Raw genomic sequence first — 18,881 nt, 5'->3', positions numbered from 1 at the left:
TTTAATATCATATGTACTATCTATGGGTTGTAACTATTTCATTCTATGCACCACCAATTACTCTAGATCCCACTTCTTTGATCTATATTTACAAAAACAGTTTTATAGAGCACTTGATACCTTCTTTTGAAAGCAGATCTGATGTCAATGGATGGAGCAGCTTGGGAAGATTCTATGAAATAATGGTAAGATAGGGATTAAAAACATAATTTGAATTATTTATGTAATCAATGTAATCTGGAATATGAAAGAAAGAAAGAAAGAAAGAAAGAAAGAAAGAAAGAAAGAAAGAAAGAAAGAAAGAAAGAAAGAAAGAAAGAAAGAAAAAGAAAGAAAGAAAGAAAGAAAGAAAGAAAGAAAGAAAGAAAGAAAGAAAGAAAGAGAAAGAAAGAAAGAAAGAAAGAAAGAAAGAAAGAAAGAAAGAAAGAAAGAAAGAAAGAAAGAAAAAGAAAGAAAAAAAGAAAAAGAGAAAGAAAGAAATAAAGAAATCCTTATAAATCTTTACAGATACAAATGGAACCTTACCAGTGACTTCAAGGTCAAAAGAGCAGCTATCAAATTTGTCCTTATAAGACACTTCACAGCGATAGTTCCCTGCATAGTTTTCCTTAGCTTTGATGATCTGCATCTCAAATGTGTGAATCTGAAAATCAAGCAAAGTTGTTGTTAATGTGAGGGATGCATTTGCACAAAGCACAAGTTAAAACAAGAGTCTTTCAGACATGCACCAGAAACAAGGAGTAACTCAAATAATGGACTCTGAAAAGAAACTGGAACCCAGAAATGGCATGGGAAATTTTTGATTTCCCCACCATTACTTGTCCTGTGCTGGGAGAGCAGAAAATGTGCATCTGCAGCGGGTCAGAGATGAAATCTGTAAGGGGAAGCCAGGGTCAGACTCTGCTGCTCTTGAACTTCTACCTGTTGTCTTAAACTGATCTTAAGCTGTCTTTGGAGCTTGTCCCCCTAAGAAGGAAAAGCAAGGACACACCTTGGTGTGACGCTCGAAGGACTCCTTCAGCTGCAGGTGCTTCCCTGCTTTACTGGCCAGGTCCATCCATTTTCCTTTAAACCACTTAACGTTCGGCTTTCGGAGAAGGTCTTTGGCTTCTACTTTGGCTATAAATGTAATGTTCCCACCTTTCAGAAAGAGAAAAGAGTAATGCAGCTGTTGAGGAACGTGTGGTTGGTCAGTTGCATCTCTACAAGTTTGTTTCCAGTTCTGCTCCATTCAGCCTCCATGTGTTTTACCACAGCATTAAGAGTCAGATGGAGTCACACAGAGTATGAAAGTAATGCAGTGGTGCAGAGGTTAATGATTTTGGGTCTAGAAGATCTTCTGCTACCCTGCACAAAATCTTTTTATATATATCAATAACCGTACAGCCAACAGGATCACAATAACCAGCTTTCTTCTCCAGAAACTATACCCCATACCATTAAGCTCAGGAAATTATTGTCTTGAATTAAACGATTGGAGTTTACTTCTTTCCATACAGTCCTTTTGCCTTCAGAGTAGAGTTCACATCCAGCTAGCACCACAGGCAGTACTTGCAGCTGAGGGCAGAACCACAGAGTCTGCACACACCATTCCCAGCTCAGCCTCTGTCTCTGGGAGTGGCTTTTGATTTTGCTCCTAAGCACTTACCAACACTCACTGTCCCACTCTGAGGCTTCTCGATGAACAAAGTGGATCTTTGGGAGTCATCACGTTTTTCTGACTCTTCTGGGGCTCCTTCTCCAAGAGACCATACTGAGGTGCAGAGAGAGGGGGAAATATCAATCATCTGAGGGTGCTTTACTCCCTCCAAAGTACACTTACCTGAACTTCCTAAACTCTCTAGCCCTAGCACCTCTCTCTTCAGATGTCCTGAAAGACATGTAAGCTTTTGTTCACACTGACATCCATTGCTTGGCTGTCACACTGTGTACAGCTCCTGCAAGAACGCTACCTCTGTGGTGACAGAAAATGAAACTATCAGGGAGGAAGAGAGGGGAACCTGATCAGCCAGGACAGGCACTGAGCAACTTGAATGGCACCAGCATTCAACCATGAGTGCTTTACAGAGGTGATGCACAAAGGCCAGCTCTTTGTTTTTCAGAAGAGATGGAGGTTCTGAAAACACAAACAGCTAGAAGCACAAAAATCCCCACATTTGATGCACAGTTTCACTGGATCTCTCTCAACCCAAACTAAGTCCATTGTACAAGCTGGTTCTCCCTCTATGTCTGCAAAGTAGGGCAGGAATGAAGCTCATTTCTGCACTTTTTTCTTTCCTGCCATGACAGAAGCAGAGAATCAGTGAATACCATGCCCTGCCATATGCATATCATGTAATATTCTATGGAAAAAGTAGTTTGTAAGGTGGAAATGATTGTGAAGTTTGTTCAGACACAGCAGCTTCTCTTCTGGAAACTGGGACTTTGGAACTGAAAAGGAACAACAGTTCTGAGAGAAGCAGCAAATGAGTGGTCTCCCCAGGGAAGAGCACAGTACCAGCACAGCTGTGTGTTTCTGCTCTTTCTATTCACCTGGACAGCCCTGGCTTTGTGCTATGCCATTACATCTTAGGTAAAACCATGCTCAAAACTGATTCCTAGCAGAAAGTGCAAGGGCAGCAAGGCAGTGGAATGCCTGTCTGTTTTCTGCTTACTTTCTGCAGAGAGGCAAAGCACGTGTCTCATATTCCAACCTACAGTCCAAATGCCACCTCTCTGTTTTTTGAGAAGTTATTGCCAGTACAGAGGGAAAACTAATTAAAATTAGAGGTCAGAATAGTCTCTCTGATATGTAGTGATTACTGCTGTGGTAGCCTTTTCAACTCATGAAAATTTCTACCACCCAAAAATGCAACACAGCTCATGGCAACCATGGGAAAATGCAAACAAATTTGTTTTATTATTCTAAAGTCTATTATGAATTTTAAAAGGGTATCAAAATGTTAGATAGCTGTGCTATAAAATATTTATGCTTCAGTCAGTTGTGGGTGATGTGCCTAGCACCTCTGTATATGCTTGCTTGTACAATATTTCTCACAGGTAAAGACATTCACATATATACCACATGTATGTACACATATATACACACATACATGAAATGATTTGCACAGACATGAATGAACCCAAATATATATAGATACACATCTATATATAGTCTCTATAATCTAAATATTTAGATTATACCACTCTAACATGGCAATATATGGAAACAACATGAGAACAAGTGAAGGTTATTGGTGGGAAGAGGATGAAGTGATGATAGTACAGGATCTGGTCACGTGCAGTAACAAACCTAACATGCCACAAGATGAAATGGAAAAAGGATATTAATAAATGGAAAAAAGCTTACACAGAGTCGTTAATTTGGTACCACATAAAAGAACACCTACATATTATTATCACCCCTAGATATTGACATTTTCCCATTTATTAAACAAGCAGAAGGGAAGGTGGGTTTGAGGCGGGCTGGCATAGGCGGCTATGCCAGGTCTATAACCATGGTTGAAGTACCAGCTGCTCATTTTGTTCCAGAGGCTGCAAATCCTGAAACCACGAGAGTGGGTGCAATGTGAGTTACCTGCCAGGGTAGGAAGAAAGAGGTTATGATGATTTTGCTAAGTTTTCCCCACCGTCCTTTGAGGTGTGAGAAGAAGCCATTCTCCTACAGTCTTCTGGGACCTGTGTGTGGGATTCGGGTGAGGCTGAATGTAGGGATGGAATTCCTGTAGGCTGAGGAGGAATGGAACAGCTATGTATCTATCTATACAGAAACAGCTATAGATAGATAGGTATGTATGTATGTGCCAAGCACTGCTATACATGTCCTGTCCTGTGCAGCACAGCCTTCTCTCCTCCTGGTTTAGCTGCTAGAACCCTATTTGCCCTGGTACCTTGAAGTATTTCAACAGCTATAGTTTGCCACTCTCTAAATGATGAAAAGAAACTATTATCTTTTAAAAAGAAAGTCTAAACAGTACTTTTATTACGTAATTTTGGGAGGGTTTCATCATGTTTCTCAGGAGGTCTCACCTGAATCTTTTCTTTCCGCTGGCTTAGAGATCCCATCTGAAAGGGAAGAGCAATTTAGATGACACCAGCTCAGAGATCACAGTTTAGCTGACCTCAGATCACTGGGATTTGAAGAACGTTGATTCTTCATACAAGAAAATTAGACTAAATATTTGGGACCATCAGACTAAATATTTGGGACCACATACATGAGGAACTACTTGAATACCAAAAAAAAGTGAACAGCTAAGAAAAAACCCCCAGAAATCTTCCCCACTTTTCTCTAAAAAATCTAAATTAGTTTAATTTCATTCAAGAGTATCTTTAGAAAGAAACTAACATGAGGCTGATGTTCTTTACATCATTTGTGTAGTTTCAGGTAACAGATGAATTTCTGTTCTTCAGTATTTGTCTGAGGGACAGTATTTTGATAATTTAAACAATATACTTATTTATCTGGAGTTGCTTTTGGATATGCTAACTAATATTTTACCTTCCACTGGGAGATCTGCTAAAGACCTCAAGACAGGACTGGAAGGAGACTTAACTGATATAAGGGTCTTGTACTTCTGAACAGAAATTAATAAAATATAGGGCACTTTAAAAAAATTTCTAAGTTGTATGTTTTGAGTTCAGCCTGCTGGTTTGGACTCTCTCTTCATTAATATTCAAGAGAAAAATACATACATACATACACACTGAAAGCACTATCACAGTCCTAACCTGCTGGTGGAGTACTAACTGAGGTGTCATCTTCATCTGTGAAAAGAAATACAAATGAGAAAGCACATGAAGAAACTGAAAGCACAGGCGATCATCTGCTTTAAAAAAGCTACATGAAAATGTAAAACCTGCAAAAGAAAGGGAAATAAATTGCAATATTCAGGAGCATTCACAATGGAAACTTCAAACTGATGAGGAAAGCTTTGCATAATTCAGTAGCTGAAATGGTAAACCTTGATGTTTCAAGCAAGTAAAAAACAAAATGAGATGTGGACTGTGATCTATGATTAAATCATGAGTTTATATGAGAGCTGCAGAGTGATTCTGTTTGTTAGAGATGTAATCCACAGTAATTACAATAAGAAAGCCACAATGAAATGAAGGAGAATCACATATCTAACCTGAGGAAGATGTCATTTCTCTGATGACCACGTCTGCAATTAAAATGTGCACCACATATGCATTCAGCATTATTACATCAAGATATGAAAAAGTAAAACTAGTCCTCTCTATTTATAATTTGCAATTTCTAGACTGTAATATTAATTTAAAGTGCAAGGAATACACAACTCAGCTTTTCCTCATATCAACAGGAGAACAATTTTAAATAAGGAAAGAACTATTACCATCATGCTGGATTTTCCTTTTGGTCACACTAAAAGTTGGCTTTCATGAGGTATTAAATCACTACAAGCAATTATTAGCCAGGTATTTCAAAATGTTTAACCATATAGAATACATTGAAGCTTGTATTTATATAAATCAAAAGCCTGAGAAAACCATGAAACTGGCATTAAACAGAAATATTGTAATCAGGATTATTGGAAAAACAGAATAAGGTAAAGACCATCTTTACAAAAGTCTCTCTGAATTTTAGATGTTTATTAGAAACCTCAGAGATCAGCTTTGATTAAAATAAGCAAAAAATCCTGGTGTCTTAAAAGCCTAATGGTAAAAAAGAAAGAAAATAACCAAGGTATACTTTGAAAAATAAAAATAAGCTAGAGATATTTAGGATTTAAAACATAAGTAATAGGAAGATTACATGTTTTTATACATTATCAGAAAATAATCCATAGATTTCAAAATGGAGAACAGAGTTAAGCAAGAACAACTTTGGAAACTCGCATCTGTAAAGATATTTTTTTGAGGGTTGGATTTTTTAATATCTTATATTTCTGTTTCCATAATAAAATTTTAAATCTGTAGTTATCCTTTGATTTTGACCTTAAAATTATAATTTATCTATATTTTTAAAGGAAAAATGTAGTAAGTATGACAAAAGCACATATGACATGTAGTTGCATTTTCATAAACACTGAAAATATTGAATTTTTGGGTTTGTTTAACCACTGAAGGCTAATTAAAAGTCTGTTAATAGAATTTATCTACTTTGCCATAATATTTTACTCATTCCTCTTTAATGATTCATCAAACTTATTTTAAAGATCCCTTGGGAGGAGGATAACAGTGGTAAAAGGTATGCCTACATATGAAGGATTAATGTGTTAGCTTGCAAATATGTTTTCTTATTCATAGGAAAAAAAAAAAAGAATACTGGACGAGTTCTCATGACCTGCATCATCTGATGCCATAAGCAGATGTTGAAAATGTTGATTTTCAGTAAAAGCACAGTAATGATTAAGTCATGTCAAATGTTTTAACATACTGCATTAGCAACTAAATGGATGCAAGGCTATGTGCTTCCTCTGCAAATTTCTCCATATTTCATGAAAGCATTAAGTGTACTTTCAGCTGTTTTTGCCAATGATGTCACCATTGTGACTGATGATGGCTCAAAGAGCCATTTGGCTGAAAAAAGTATTTAAGACCAGCATAAAACATTTGATGTGATGTATCCTGCATGATGATATATGATAATCAAATTATGAAAGGACCACTCAGATTTCTCTTTCATTTAATCATTTGAAAAACTAAAATACCCAAAAAAGAAGTTATTAGTTTTGCAGAGGGATTGCTGGGGTTTCTCCAGGGTAATCCATCATTTTTTAAACAAAATGTTAACAAACCAAGGAAACAAACAAACATGTCAGTAGTATCAAGATGAAAGCTCAATTGAATGTTTTAGAAATGGAAGGAGTATGAAAACAGAACATGCTGGAGGAATTGCTCTTATAAATGGATAATTATCAATCCATCACTCCTATCTCAGGCTTCTAGGACAAAATGGGCTGACTTGGTTCAGCAGCTATGGCCAATTCAGTTTCTGCGATGAATGATAGTTTATGCTAGCAATAAAGTCTACTTGAAGATAACAAAACCAGCAAAAATACCAGATCTGTCAGTAGGACTGTGATCATTAATTCACTGTACTTATCTTCTGTAAGTTAACTTATAATGCAATATATTTTTCAATCTGTTGCATGAGTTTGGTATGGGGAAATGATTCATTTGACAGTAGGCTGATAAGATGCATTACTCCATAGAAATCTTTATTCTTTGTCTGTGGCACACTCTCATTAACATGTAGGATATTTATGTTTCTTTTTCTTGTTTCTAAATGATACAATTAACTGTGGAGCAGATTGAGCTGCATCAGGAGTAGATTCTTGTTGGATGTTGGATGAAAGAATATTCCATATCTCCAAAGAAGCCTTAACATTAAAATTTCTGACTGCTGGCACAGCAAATGCAGAAAAATCTGTCCAAAAAAAAGAGGCAATTACTGATTTATATGGGTGCTGTTGGTATTGAGAATTTTAGACCTAGTTTCCCCTGATCTGAAACACCCCACACAAAATAAAAGCTATTTTGCCATCAGCCACATTGTTGACAAACTTAATGTTGTGCAGAAATGGCAAAACCCTAATAATTGTATATTTCTGATTTTCAAAGGGAGTTCAGAAGTCTCATCAAGGGGACTTGGGAATTTGGAAATGGTAAATGAAGTACACACCCACGGAGGAGAAGTTTTAGTAGGGAGAAGAATGGATAAGTGGAACCTTGGAAAAATACAAGGATGACACATGCAATGTGTTTAGTAGATGGTTGGAAGAAACCTAGAGGAAAGGTATCAGTAAAATACACAGAAATTTTAGTAGCTCTCTGAATGGATGGATGGGACCTAAAAAAAGGAATGAGCAAATTGATATTAAAATTTGATTATTATTCCAGCAAGTAGGGAAAAAATTATAACATATTCAATCTGTAAGATAATACTAAAATTAAAAACGAAGACAGAAGCATTTAAATGGAATGAATATAAGACAATGTAGTAAATTTGGAGGAATTTATGCTGATTCACTTTTTTTGTCTGAAAATAAAATGGATGATCACATATATCCTAAATTTTTACATAATTATAAGTATTTTTAAGCTGATTTATTTTATGAAAGGAAATTTTATGTTTGCTGCTCTGAGCTACTAATTTACAGAAAAATCCCATGAGATACAAAGAATTTACCACACTGTTTTTCATTTCATAACTTTACAGTGAACACAAAGGAATTTAAATACATAATTTCACGCAGACAATAAAAAGAACAGTAAAACAGACACACAGATAGGTACATATCTTCCTAAGGTCTGTTGCTATTTTTTTCTATGAGGGATGAGGTGAAAATGATGGACTATGGGACTTACATGGACCATCAAGATTTCTTTCCTGGTTGCCAGGTTCCACCACAGTCCCATTTCAGTGCCTAGAGTCTATCTCATAAATTATCAGCAAACAGGCCACAACTGCTGGCACACAAGTATTGCATAATTGCTGTGAAATTCAGATATTAAATGTTTCCCATCTGGTCCCCATTCAGGGAAGTACCCAAATCTGCTACTTCTGAAGCTGCAGAAAGGCTTTTAAATAAAGCTCATATAAAAGATAACATCTAACTGGTTATGTCAGAATTTCCTTGCTGAACTGTTCATTTTCCAGTGTAAATGATTTTGGACAGGTTGGAAGAATGGAACCTTTTCCCTTCTTGTGAATTATGCACATCATTATAAAGACTTTTTTTTTTCCTGGCACACAAACCTGAAGGAATCACTCTATGAAAATGTTTTCCCTTACTTGGTGACACTCTGCAACAAAACAAGAGCTGATAGGAACAACTGGACTGTAATTTTTAGAAGTTTTACTACTGAGTGTCTGGCAATGATATCTGCTTGGCTTTGCAGAGGTGAAAACTTCACTGAAGCATGGCAGACTTTGATTGGAATTTTTCCAGAGGCAAAAGCTGCCACCATGGACTGAAATTGGGAACTTTTTCCATATTAGGAAATCAAACAATATTTTTTTGGTAGTAAAATCCTCCTAGCACTGAGAGGTTTCTCTCAGAAGGAATATTTTTCCTCCTAGAAAATACTTGTGTCCTTCACTAAATTCAAAACAGAAATATAATAATGTGTAAGAAGATAATAGAAGTTCTGGATAAGTTACCTACCATGTTTTCATTTTTATTCAGTGAAATTCAGCCTTGTAAGCAGTGAAAAAATCACCATTCACGTTCAGTTTGGGAACAAACATTTCTCTCATATCCAAATTAAAGCAAGCAGAACTAACTGTTGGAATAGCTTGAGGCAAGACCTTCATCTTTTTTCCTATCATTAGGCATGCAAATTATTTCTGAATTGCATTTCCATTACCAAGCTGACAGATTTGATTACTCACACAAAATTTTGTGTGTCAAAATAATTGCTCAATGCAAGGATAACTGGCAAAATAGCATGCACTGAAGCCTAGTTCAGCATTTTTATTTTCAAAAGGGTACTTGAATCACACATTCTTAGTGTTTATATTTTGACTCAGCTGAGAAAAATAGCCATGCATGCCTTTGCCAAATAAATCTGCAAGTATCAAGTATGCATCCAGTCTGTGTAAAAGGCAAGATTTGTTTGGAAGACACCAGAAGCCAGAATACATTTTCAAGCAAGCCATTTCTTGATTTGCCATGAAAAAGCATAGCCATGCCAGATGAAAAGCAAGCATTGTGTCAGCTGTAAGCATATCTTGGTCTGCTTTAGCATTTGATCAGAATTAAGTTTTAAAAAAGATACTATTCTTTTCAAAATAACCTCATAGGGTGTTTGGTTTCTATTTTGACAGGGCTCCTACAAAAAGCAGGAGAATTTGGCCCAGTTCCCTCAAAATGTATCCTCCTAACCAGAAGACTTGACAACAGAGCTAGAATCTAATATCAGCAGCACAAAAAATATGTATTAAAACTGGAGGTAGTTTTTGCGTGCATTGCTACTGGAACAGTTATCTATTTGTTCAGCAGAAAATCCTCAAACACAATTTTCAGAACCTGTTAAGAGCTCTACTGCTGGGCTTCCAGTGAGGACAGAAAGATGAATGTGTGATTTTTAATTTCAGATGAAAAAAATCTATGGGGTTTCCTAAAATGTAAAATGTCAAGTTTCTCTTGTAGAGCAGAAACAACTTAGAAGGGCTGTGGGACACTGTCCACTTTATTTAAAAGCAACCAATGTTCACAATATCTGAGTTTTAGCAAGCTTGGTCAGGCTCATTTAAGCACAGCTTTCTGCTCATGCAAATCACTTGTAATTTGATCTATTAATTGAACAGTCAATATAAATACTGATACTAAAGTATCAGTCTGGTTTGCACAATTTTTGAAGATGCTCACGAGTATCATAAATTCCTTGTGCTGGCTAAGTCATGCAGAAATAGGATCTAGGAAGCCTCACATCACACTTCTAAAATTTAAATTCTAGAATTTAGCACCACAATTCTGAATTAAAGCTCAAACAGTCCAGCAACAGAGCAGCATTTAGGAATGTTTTCTTTACTGCCCATTTTTAAAGTATAGTTTCAGACTTACCTTTACCCTTTTCATTTCCACCCTCTTGTGGTGCTGTTTGTTCTGTGTAGGAAATACAAGTATAGTTTTGAGAGGATCTTAAAGTAAAAAGAAAGACTTACACAGCATTAAAAAATGCAGGTTCTGCCAGTATTGGAAAAACATTAAGAATGATTGATACATGTCTATATGCAATATACAGTTGTAATCCTATAATGCATTTTACTACCTGTGCATGTCAATGCAATTTCTATGTTTTGAACAAGTCATGTAAGATTGATGTTTCTGGACTCAGTGGAAGAAAAACGCTGGGTTTTTTAGAAGCAGCAGTTGTTAGTCTCTTGTTCTTAGGCTAATTCTCAAAAGCCTTTGAAATGAGTTACAAATTACTGTTAATTGGAAAGAAATTGAATCAGATATGAGTTACTGCCACTCAGTTGATCCTTAAAAAAAAGTACAGAGAGAGTGTATTGAGGAAGTTGTTTAATTCTTTATCATCATCTTCACCATTATCAACATAGGCTTGCCAGACTACTTGTATTTAGTTTTCTCCATCAAAACTGCCAGCCTGTCCTCTACTCTGAGCAGGTGAATGTGAATTATTTTTGACCTCATCCGTATGAGAAAACTTTGACTGTGCTTTGAACAAAACAACAATTTCCACACTTTCTCTGTCTGGGGATTTGATAGGATTCCTTTTGTTTTTGGTTTCCTCTTTCACTCAATCTAGAATCTTGTCAAATCAGTTGAAGTGTGCTGTCTTCAAGGCATAAACACTCATTATCCTATTGCCTGTGAACAGTGACTTTCTGTGGCAAACTTATCTATTAACAGCCTGACAGAGCATGGGTTTGGGTGATGGCCAACAGACTGACATTGTCAGGATGGAATTAAGAAAATTTTTGTTCCATGGAGAAAACATCTGCAAGAGCCAGTTGACACTCTGATTATCCTGATTTCTTGTTCACATGTGTGCAGCCACAGTAACTATGAAAATAAAAGCTGAAACTTATAAGGAAACTCCACATTCTGGAGTGTGACAGACTCATGGATGCTTCTGTCTGGATTCCCCAAATTCCCAAGCTCCAGTTGTCAGGTTGTCCATCTTGGCCAGATGTTCCTTTTTAATGGGACTGTTGCTACAGTAACACTTTTTTTTCCCAGTAGGAACTGGGATCAGGAGATTTCACTGTTTGTGACAGGTGGCAGCATGTCTACATGTTATTTAGAAACTACATCAGTCAAAATGTTCCACACTTGTGGCTTGACATTGAGATCTGGAAAGACCTCTCATAATTCCCAAAAATTTCCTGGTGTAGTTCAAGATGCTTGAGTACATCCAATAAAATTTTTGCAAGTTACAAAATTTGGAATCTTGAAACCAACTTCCCTCTTTGTGTATTAGCACTAGATAATCCAAGATGACAGCATCTTGAGTCAGGCAGAAGGAAGCTAGAAGTGGCTGGCACGTCCAGCTTGGAAATATCCCAGTTTGGTCTGTGCCTAACCATAAAGGCCTAATGACACCCTACTTATTTTTCAGAAAAAAAAAACAGGTAAGGAGAAAAGAAGGGAGGTTATAGAAGTGATTTTGTATTTATCCTGTGTTTTTCAATAGAAAAGAAATGGTAATTATTTGAAAATGTTAATAGATGTTTTTAATGCAATGCTTCAAAGACACTATTCCTTTATGTATAAAATAGCTGCTTCTCATTTCAGTTTTACTTGAAAGTTAAGACTGATTAAAAACATGATTCAAGTACAAAGTATATCAGGTAAGACCCTAAGGGTGAAATTAATTAGTTTAATATTAACTGTACAAATTTTATGGTTGAGTAAAATATCATTAATTAAAAACCAATTAACTTTCCTTACAAATACATGAAATATGAAAGAGTTTATCACATAAAAATAATATGTGGATAATTAAACCATGAAATTCCTTGTGGCAAATGATAGCTTTGTCATTTGTTAATCAAAGAGTGTATTGTTGAAACAAAGACATCTTGAATCAGCCTTTTAAAAGCCAGTTAGCAAGACAGTAAGTAAAGGCAGATTGTAGGATATTTATTCTGTTTGGAATTGCTGTTTAAGTTGCTATACAGAGAATAAAACCTACCAAATGGTTACATTAGGCATGCATCTTGTAGATCTATGTATTAACCATTACCTGAACATACAACTGAAGTTACTCAGTGGCACAAGGCAAAGGCTTGCCTGCCTTTCCAGCTCCTGTGCTTTGCAGAGCTTCAGCTTCACCTGAAGCCCTCATCCTTATGGATGAGTTTCACCTCTCCTAACTTTGGCTTCCTGGAATCAGCCCCTCTGTTCTAGACAATGAGATTCCTCAGGGCAATTTCCTGCGCATGGATTTCTAGTGACAGGTTAGATGGGTTACCTGGGAAATGCCCACTGGAGGAGCACGTGTGACCCAGGATGTGCTCCCCTGCTCAGAGGTGGAGCTGTCGAACTACTTAAACATGATACATAGTTTTTAAAGGGCTAAAAGTAAGTGAAATGAATCCCATGCTTGGTTCTGTCAACTTTACTCACAGTGTACCTTTAAGGTGAAATGAAAGGGAGTGTTTTGGTAATTAGATGCTGCCCAGCATCAAAGAGAACAGCATAATTTAACCACATAGTTTAAGCAGCCATAATTTACCTGCATTCTGAAGGACATGCACAATATTAAGCAAAGAACTAGTCACTCACAAACAAAAATTGACTCTGAAAAATCAGTATTCAGGCAAAGTGAAGTGAGGATATCTTACTTGGGCAGGTTTTTTCACTTTTCTTACTTTCAGAGAGACAAGGAACACAAACCATATTATGGCTATGCAGTGTCTAGTCCCATGCAAGTGTTGTTGGTGCCACAGCTCAAATCAGCATTTTCTGCACTAACCTGGAGGTGGCGGTGCACTTTCATTTTCAGTTTCTGAAAAATGAGGAAAGAAGAGAGATATTGAGCTTCAAATACAAGCAAGTATTTTTCATACATTTGGTATACATTTGTTGACTTTGAGTTCTTCAATATTTGAATGCAGTTGTGAAATTTATTTTGCTTTCACACATGACATGCGACAGCTTCGGAGTGACAAGGTCAGAGATCTAAAGCTGTTGCTTTAGAAGTTAGTGAAATTGTTTAGTGTGGAGATAGATAATATTCATAGGAATGTAGAATCTTTTAGGTTGGAAAAGATCTGTAACATCGAGTCCAGCCACTAACCCAGCACTGCCAAGTCACCACCATACCACATCCCCAAGAACCACATTTACACATCTTTCAAATTCCTCCAGGAATGTGCTGAGTGCACTTGTCTAGGCAGCCTGTTCCAGTGCTCACAACCCTCCCAGTGATGACATTTTTCCTAATATCCCATCTCAACCTCCCCAATTTGAGGCCATTTCCCCTTGCACTATCACTTGTTACTTAGGAGAAGAGATTGACCTCTACCTGTCCACAGCTTATTTTCAGGTAGTTTTAGAGAGTGATAAGGTCTCTCAGTCATGTGCAAAGTTAAACAAAATTTCCACCAACTGAAATTATATCATATATGACTTTAACTGTGATGTGATCCATTAACTTAGGGGGATCCCACAGAGTGAATCTAGAGACCTCCATCTCATTTTCACCACACCATTAGATCTAGACTTCAATGTTCAGTGCAAGAGGCAAGTTAAAAAAACCCAAAAAAAACAGTTTAGCTGCTCTGAATAGGACCTGCAGTATGTTTGGGTTTTCTTTCTTTCAGTGATGATTTTTTAAGTAAATCACTTCCCTTTCCAATGTGTGATACAGAAACCAGGCTTTTTATCCTATTTAAATGTTTTCCTTTTGGGATGACATGTTCTCCCATCTAAAAAACATAAGAACAAGTTGACTAGCCAAACTACATTTTAAAAACAGAAACAGAAACTTATTTTCAACATTTAAAATCTTTAGGAGTCTAGACAGGTTGAAAACAACAATATTTTTTGGCACTACCATTGACTTACAGTTTAGCTGCTTCTAACAAGCAAAGATTTAAAAGGTTGAAACCCTGAACTGTAAGAGTAGATGGCTCTTGCTAAACTTTTTCATGTTATGGACATTAACCTATGGGACCCCACCCTAGTCAGATTCAGAAAAAAAAATTAAATCTCTGTCACACAAAAATGCTGGTAAGGCTATTCCTTTACACCCCATTCTAAATATAACTAAAACACAAACCTCATTCTTAAAAATCCATTTAATTTTTAAAAGGGAGGAGTATTTTTAGTGCAAATATAATTTTAAGATGAGTGTGTGAATTTGATATGGTTTAGGAACTTCCAGTCACATACACAGACACAGCAGCAAATCCTTGTAGAGGTTCCAAAGAGAATCCCTTGCTACAAGGAAAGAGCCTGTGTTGTGTGTTCTGACCATGGCACCCTTTGCCAGAATGGAAGGAAGTATATTAAAGACCAGCACACAGAGTGTGAAAATAATGAAATATCTTTACTCAGATTCATAGCAATCTATTTCTTCTGGTCTAATTACTGACATACTAGGTTTTGTTTTGTGGACTAGAAAAAGATGAAATGTTTTCATATTAAAACATGAAAATTGCTCCACAAAGAGCATGTCTTGGAACCTATTTGCTTTACTACCATGACATTTTCCACTGTTTCCACTGAGAGTAAAATATTCCACTGAGAGGTTGTTGTGGCATGGAATATGTTTCTTGCATGGAAAAGTAATAGCAGAAAATTATTGATTGTATAATTTTCCTCATGAAATACAATAGATAGAAACAGGGAGTATTCTTATGAACACTGAATTGGAAAATCCTCCCTGGCTCACCAGTAAGAGTTACAAATTTATAATTAAAAACCCAACAAATAAAGCACTTTCCACTCTCAGATGAAAGGCTCATGAGACTTTTGAGGTACTTGCCTTGAATTTTCCTTTCCCTTTGAAAGGTTCACCTGGGCTCACTAACACTCTACTGCTGCTCAGCAATCTCACAAGCCCTGCCTCACCCAGCACAGATGTTGGCTGAGCTCTGTGGCACAGACCAGACCTGGAACATTATTATTGTTACAGTCTAAACCTCATCTCATGCATGCAGACAACCAAAGGAGACATTCAAAACCTGAGCACTCTCCCAGGCAACCTACTCTATTGGACCCTGTCCCTAGCAGAGAGCTTGGACTAGACTATCTCCAAAGGTCCTATCCTAAGGTCCTCTCCAACCTCAGCTATTCTGCAGTTCTGTGATGGGATGATGACTGAAGCCAGAGCAAGCAGTCAGTGTTTGTTTCCTAAACCATAATGCGAGGCTGTTCAGGTTATTGCTAAGAAAACTGAGGCAAGAATGGAGCTCAAAGGAGAGACCTGAAGTATAACATGGGAAGGAAAAAAGGAAAGGGGACAGTTCCAGGCCCTGGGGGTGTCAGAGACGTGGGAGATACTTCAACATAATCTTTTGGCTACGTGCAGCCCCTTTCATGGTCATGGCTGGCTTACAGTTCCATTCCTGAGGACAGCCAGGAAAAAAACCATTAATAGCTCCAAGCAGTTTCCACCTCCCCAAAGAATGATAGCCCTCCCTGGCTGACCTCTGCAACAGGCTTGTCAGCCAGGACAGGGCTCTGCACACTCAACCAGCAGCTCCTTCCCTAGGAGGCATGCTCCTGGAGTCCCCTCATGCCATTCCCCACGGGCTGCTGCCTAATATGGTGCTCTGTCCAGGCATTGTCAGGGCTCTGCTGGTGGGGAAAGTCTCCAGCATGCAACCCTCAGTCCCTTTGGAGAAGTGCAGCTCACTGGGCTGCAATGATGCCCTTTGAGCTAAAGGGGAAAGAGGCTATAGAAGGTCCAGTTACCACTGAATTGACAGCATCATGTCAAGTGCACCTTCTACAGAGCAAATAAAGTTAACTCTGTTTCAGAGTTTCTGAAACAAAAGGTCTCTCCTTTGCAGTTTTTATTTGAGAAGTCGAGAATGTTGTGTTTCAGTGGGTTGTGTTGTGCCAAACACAGACCTTGGGTTGTGAAACTGGTAATGCATCTGGCTAGATGTAATTCTACAGCAAGGATAGGAATAAACTTAACAGTCTGCATGGCTACCCAGAAAAGATAGTGTATTAAGTGTATGCAGTTAGCAAATAAAATGAAAGCACAACTGTCACTTAGATAACATCTCCAGAAATGCTTTCATGCCTCAGCCATGTCATGAGATGCATTCAGGATCCAGTTTGACACAGGATATGAGCACTTAGAGCCAAGACATTTTTATTTGTAATTTATAATTGTATATGCACACATACACACTTGAAAGTCAGTGCAATATGCAACTTGACGCATTACCAACAATTTTTTCATCTCTTTTCCACATTTATCATGGTCAGTTTTTCAGATAAAATAAGACTTAAAATCTCTTGCTCTGTATATAGATAACTAAGCTTAAAGTTCCATCATATTAACTGATGTGCTAAAGTTATGAAAATACTTAAGAACCATGCTAAATTGAGGCTATCATTATTGAAAATTTCAATTCCATTTTAGGCCTGGTTGCACTGGCATCCGACCTGCAACAGGCAGAAGCAGCTTTGGCAGGGAGCTGACATAGGGATGTCATTTTGTGTGTGGTGGCCAGGTCTCAAGGGCTCTGGATTCCTGCTTCCACTGGCTTCTCTGGCAGCAGATAGCATAGAAACTCCCTGACATCACATATATTATTTTTCACATTGGAGTGCAATCATAATGAGGCATGATGATGGTTCTAAAAGAGTCTCCAGGTCCTGCTCTACTGCTGTGCTGAAAGCAAAGTGTCCTGGAGACCTGCAGTTCAGACCACTCAAGAACTACAACCTGTCAGCAAACATACTGGGAATGAGGTCTGCCTGGATAACACTTTCCATCATTCAGCTCTGTACTCACTGCCAGCTTATTTTGGGTAGGCTTAAGAACTTTCAATCACTTTGGAAAATTAATAGTGGGTGGTTTTTGGAGGGTTTTTTACTTCAGGTAAGAAAAAGAAATGACCTTGAGCATTAAATCAGGGCTTCCAGAAAGCCTGAAGATAGCATTTCACTGACATTGGGCTGGAACATTCACAGGAAGAAGGAGGAAAGTCTCCTGCACTAATTTCTCCCTCAAGTTCTATCCAGATCAGTTACAAACCAGCAAAGAATAACCAAGGGATCCATGGATGATTGCTGCCTTTGCAACAGCAACATATTAAAGAGACTCTCATATGTCAAACAACACCAGGATAGTCACTTAATGCTTTTTGTCACAAAGACCTGTCACAGTCAACTTGTGTCAGACTTAAGTAGGAGGATTAATCTTGAGGACACAGCCTCGAGGGATCAGACCAATGTAACTATGACATGGGCATTCCTGAAGTGCTGACTCTGCTAGTCAGACTGAAATAGGCAAAATGCTGGTTTGGGAGAGGGCAGGGCTCACCCCAGCCCCTGTGCAGTTGTGGTGTGTAAGGATTGTCCCTGGTAAGACACGAGAAGTGTCCTTGTGGCACCAGGCTTTCTCCTGGGAAAGATGCTCCACTGAAATAAGGGGACAGGGAAGGACTAAGGATGTGGAACAGCTGCTTGACAGACCTCATGTCCAGACCAGCAGCAGACAAAAGCAGTAAAGCTTATTCCTTTCATTCCTTATACTCCCAGAAGAAAAGATGCTCTGAAGAAGAGAAATGGCTCAAAATGTTTGGACAATCTTTTGTGGATCACTTCACCCAAATCACAGTGGCATCAGTGATGTGGGTAAAAGCCATAGCCTCATCTTTTGGGAGACAGGAATTTACTCAACAAACTTCATAGATTACCAGACCATGAGGAGCATTCCATTGGGAAACAGTACTGTTAGCAGACCCCAGAAAATAATCTGGAAAACAGAGGGCTTGGTTCAAAGTAATTTATAATTAATAAAAGTGCATTCAATTGGACTTAAATTGAAGTAAATACAATTCTTACTTTTTTTTTTTTTTTTTTTTTTTTATGTTTTAAAGAGGAATGCTTGTCATTCTGCAAAATCTGAGTCATGCACACAGGGTCTGCCTGGTGTCTCATGAGCCTGTTCTCTGCTGAGAAATAATCAGATTTGTGTGCAACTTCCACAGACAATTCCCAATCTGAGCAGAAGTAAGAAACTACAAGACCAGCTGAAATCATTACCTTTTTTAATGAATGTCCATGGACATTTTCTATGTTATTTTTAAAACATACTTAGAGAAGCTGTTCCAGACAGACATTGGTCCTAAATCTTGAAAGCAAATTTGTTCTAAAGGACTGAAGTAAAAAAGCTCTGGTGGCTTATTGGTGCTCTGTTGGCAAGCCAAATGGCTATTATTGTGTGACCCAGCCAAACTAATAGTTTTA

The 18,881-nt window shown here is 37.7% G+C and overlaps 1 protein-coding gene across 13 annotated transcripts in view; it reads right to left on the bottom strand.

Moving 5' to 3' along the window:
- MYBPC1 (myosin binding protein C1) overlaps window positions 1-18,881 on the bottom strand; it is a 66,933-nt gene that overhangs the window by 33,208 nt on the left and 14,844 nt on the right. For 11 of the 13 annotated variants that reach the window (XM_056482005.1, XM_056481999.1, XM_056481997.1 and 8 more), the window contains exons 2-10: window positions 13,417-13,449; window positions 10,536-10,577; window positions 5,133-5,165; window positions 4,732-4,767; window positions 4,030-4,065; window positions 1,649-1,753; window positions 992-1,140; window positions 526-643; window positions 121-172 (exon numbers count right to left, since the gene is read on the bottom strand). In XM_056482005.1, coding sequence (XP_056337980.1) covers window positions 121-172; window positions 526-643; window positions 992-1,140; window positions 1,649-1,753; window positions 4,030-4,065; window positions 4,732-4,767; window positions 5,133-5,165; window positions 10,536-10,577; window positions 13,417-13,449 — 604 coding nt within the window. The remainder of the gene's footprint in view (window positions 1-120; window positions 173-525; window positions 644-991; window positions 1,141-1,648; window positions 1,754-4,029; window positions 4,066-4,731; window positions 4,768-5,132; window positions 5,166-10,535; window positions 10,578-13,416; window positions 13,450-18,881) is intronic. The other 2 variants (XM_056481998.1, XM_056482002.1) reach the window with 2 other exon arrangements.

This window comes from Oenanthe melanoleuca, chromosome 1A (genome assembly GCF_029582105.1).
Source record: "Oenanthe melanoleuca isolate GR-GAL-2019-014 chromosome 1A, OMel1.0, whole genome shotgun sequence".
NCBI lineage: Eukaryota > Metazoa > Chordata > Aves > Passeriformes > Muscicapidae > Oenanthe > Oenanthe melanoleuca.
Note: the sequence above shows the minus strand (reverse complement) of the source record. Positions and strands in the feature narration are given on the sequence as shown.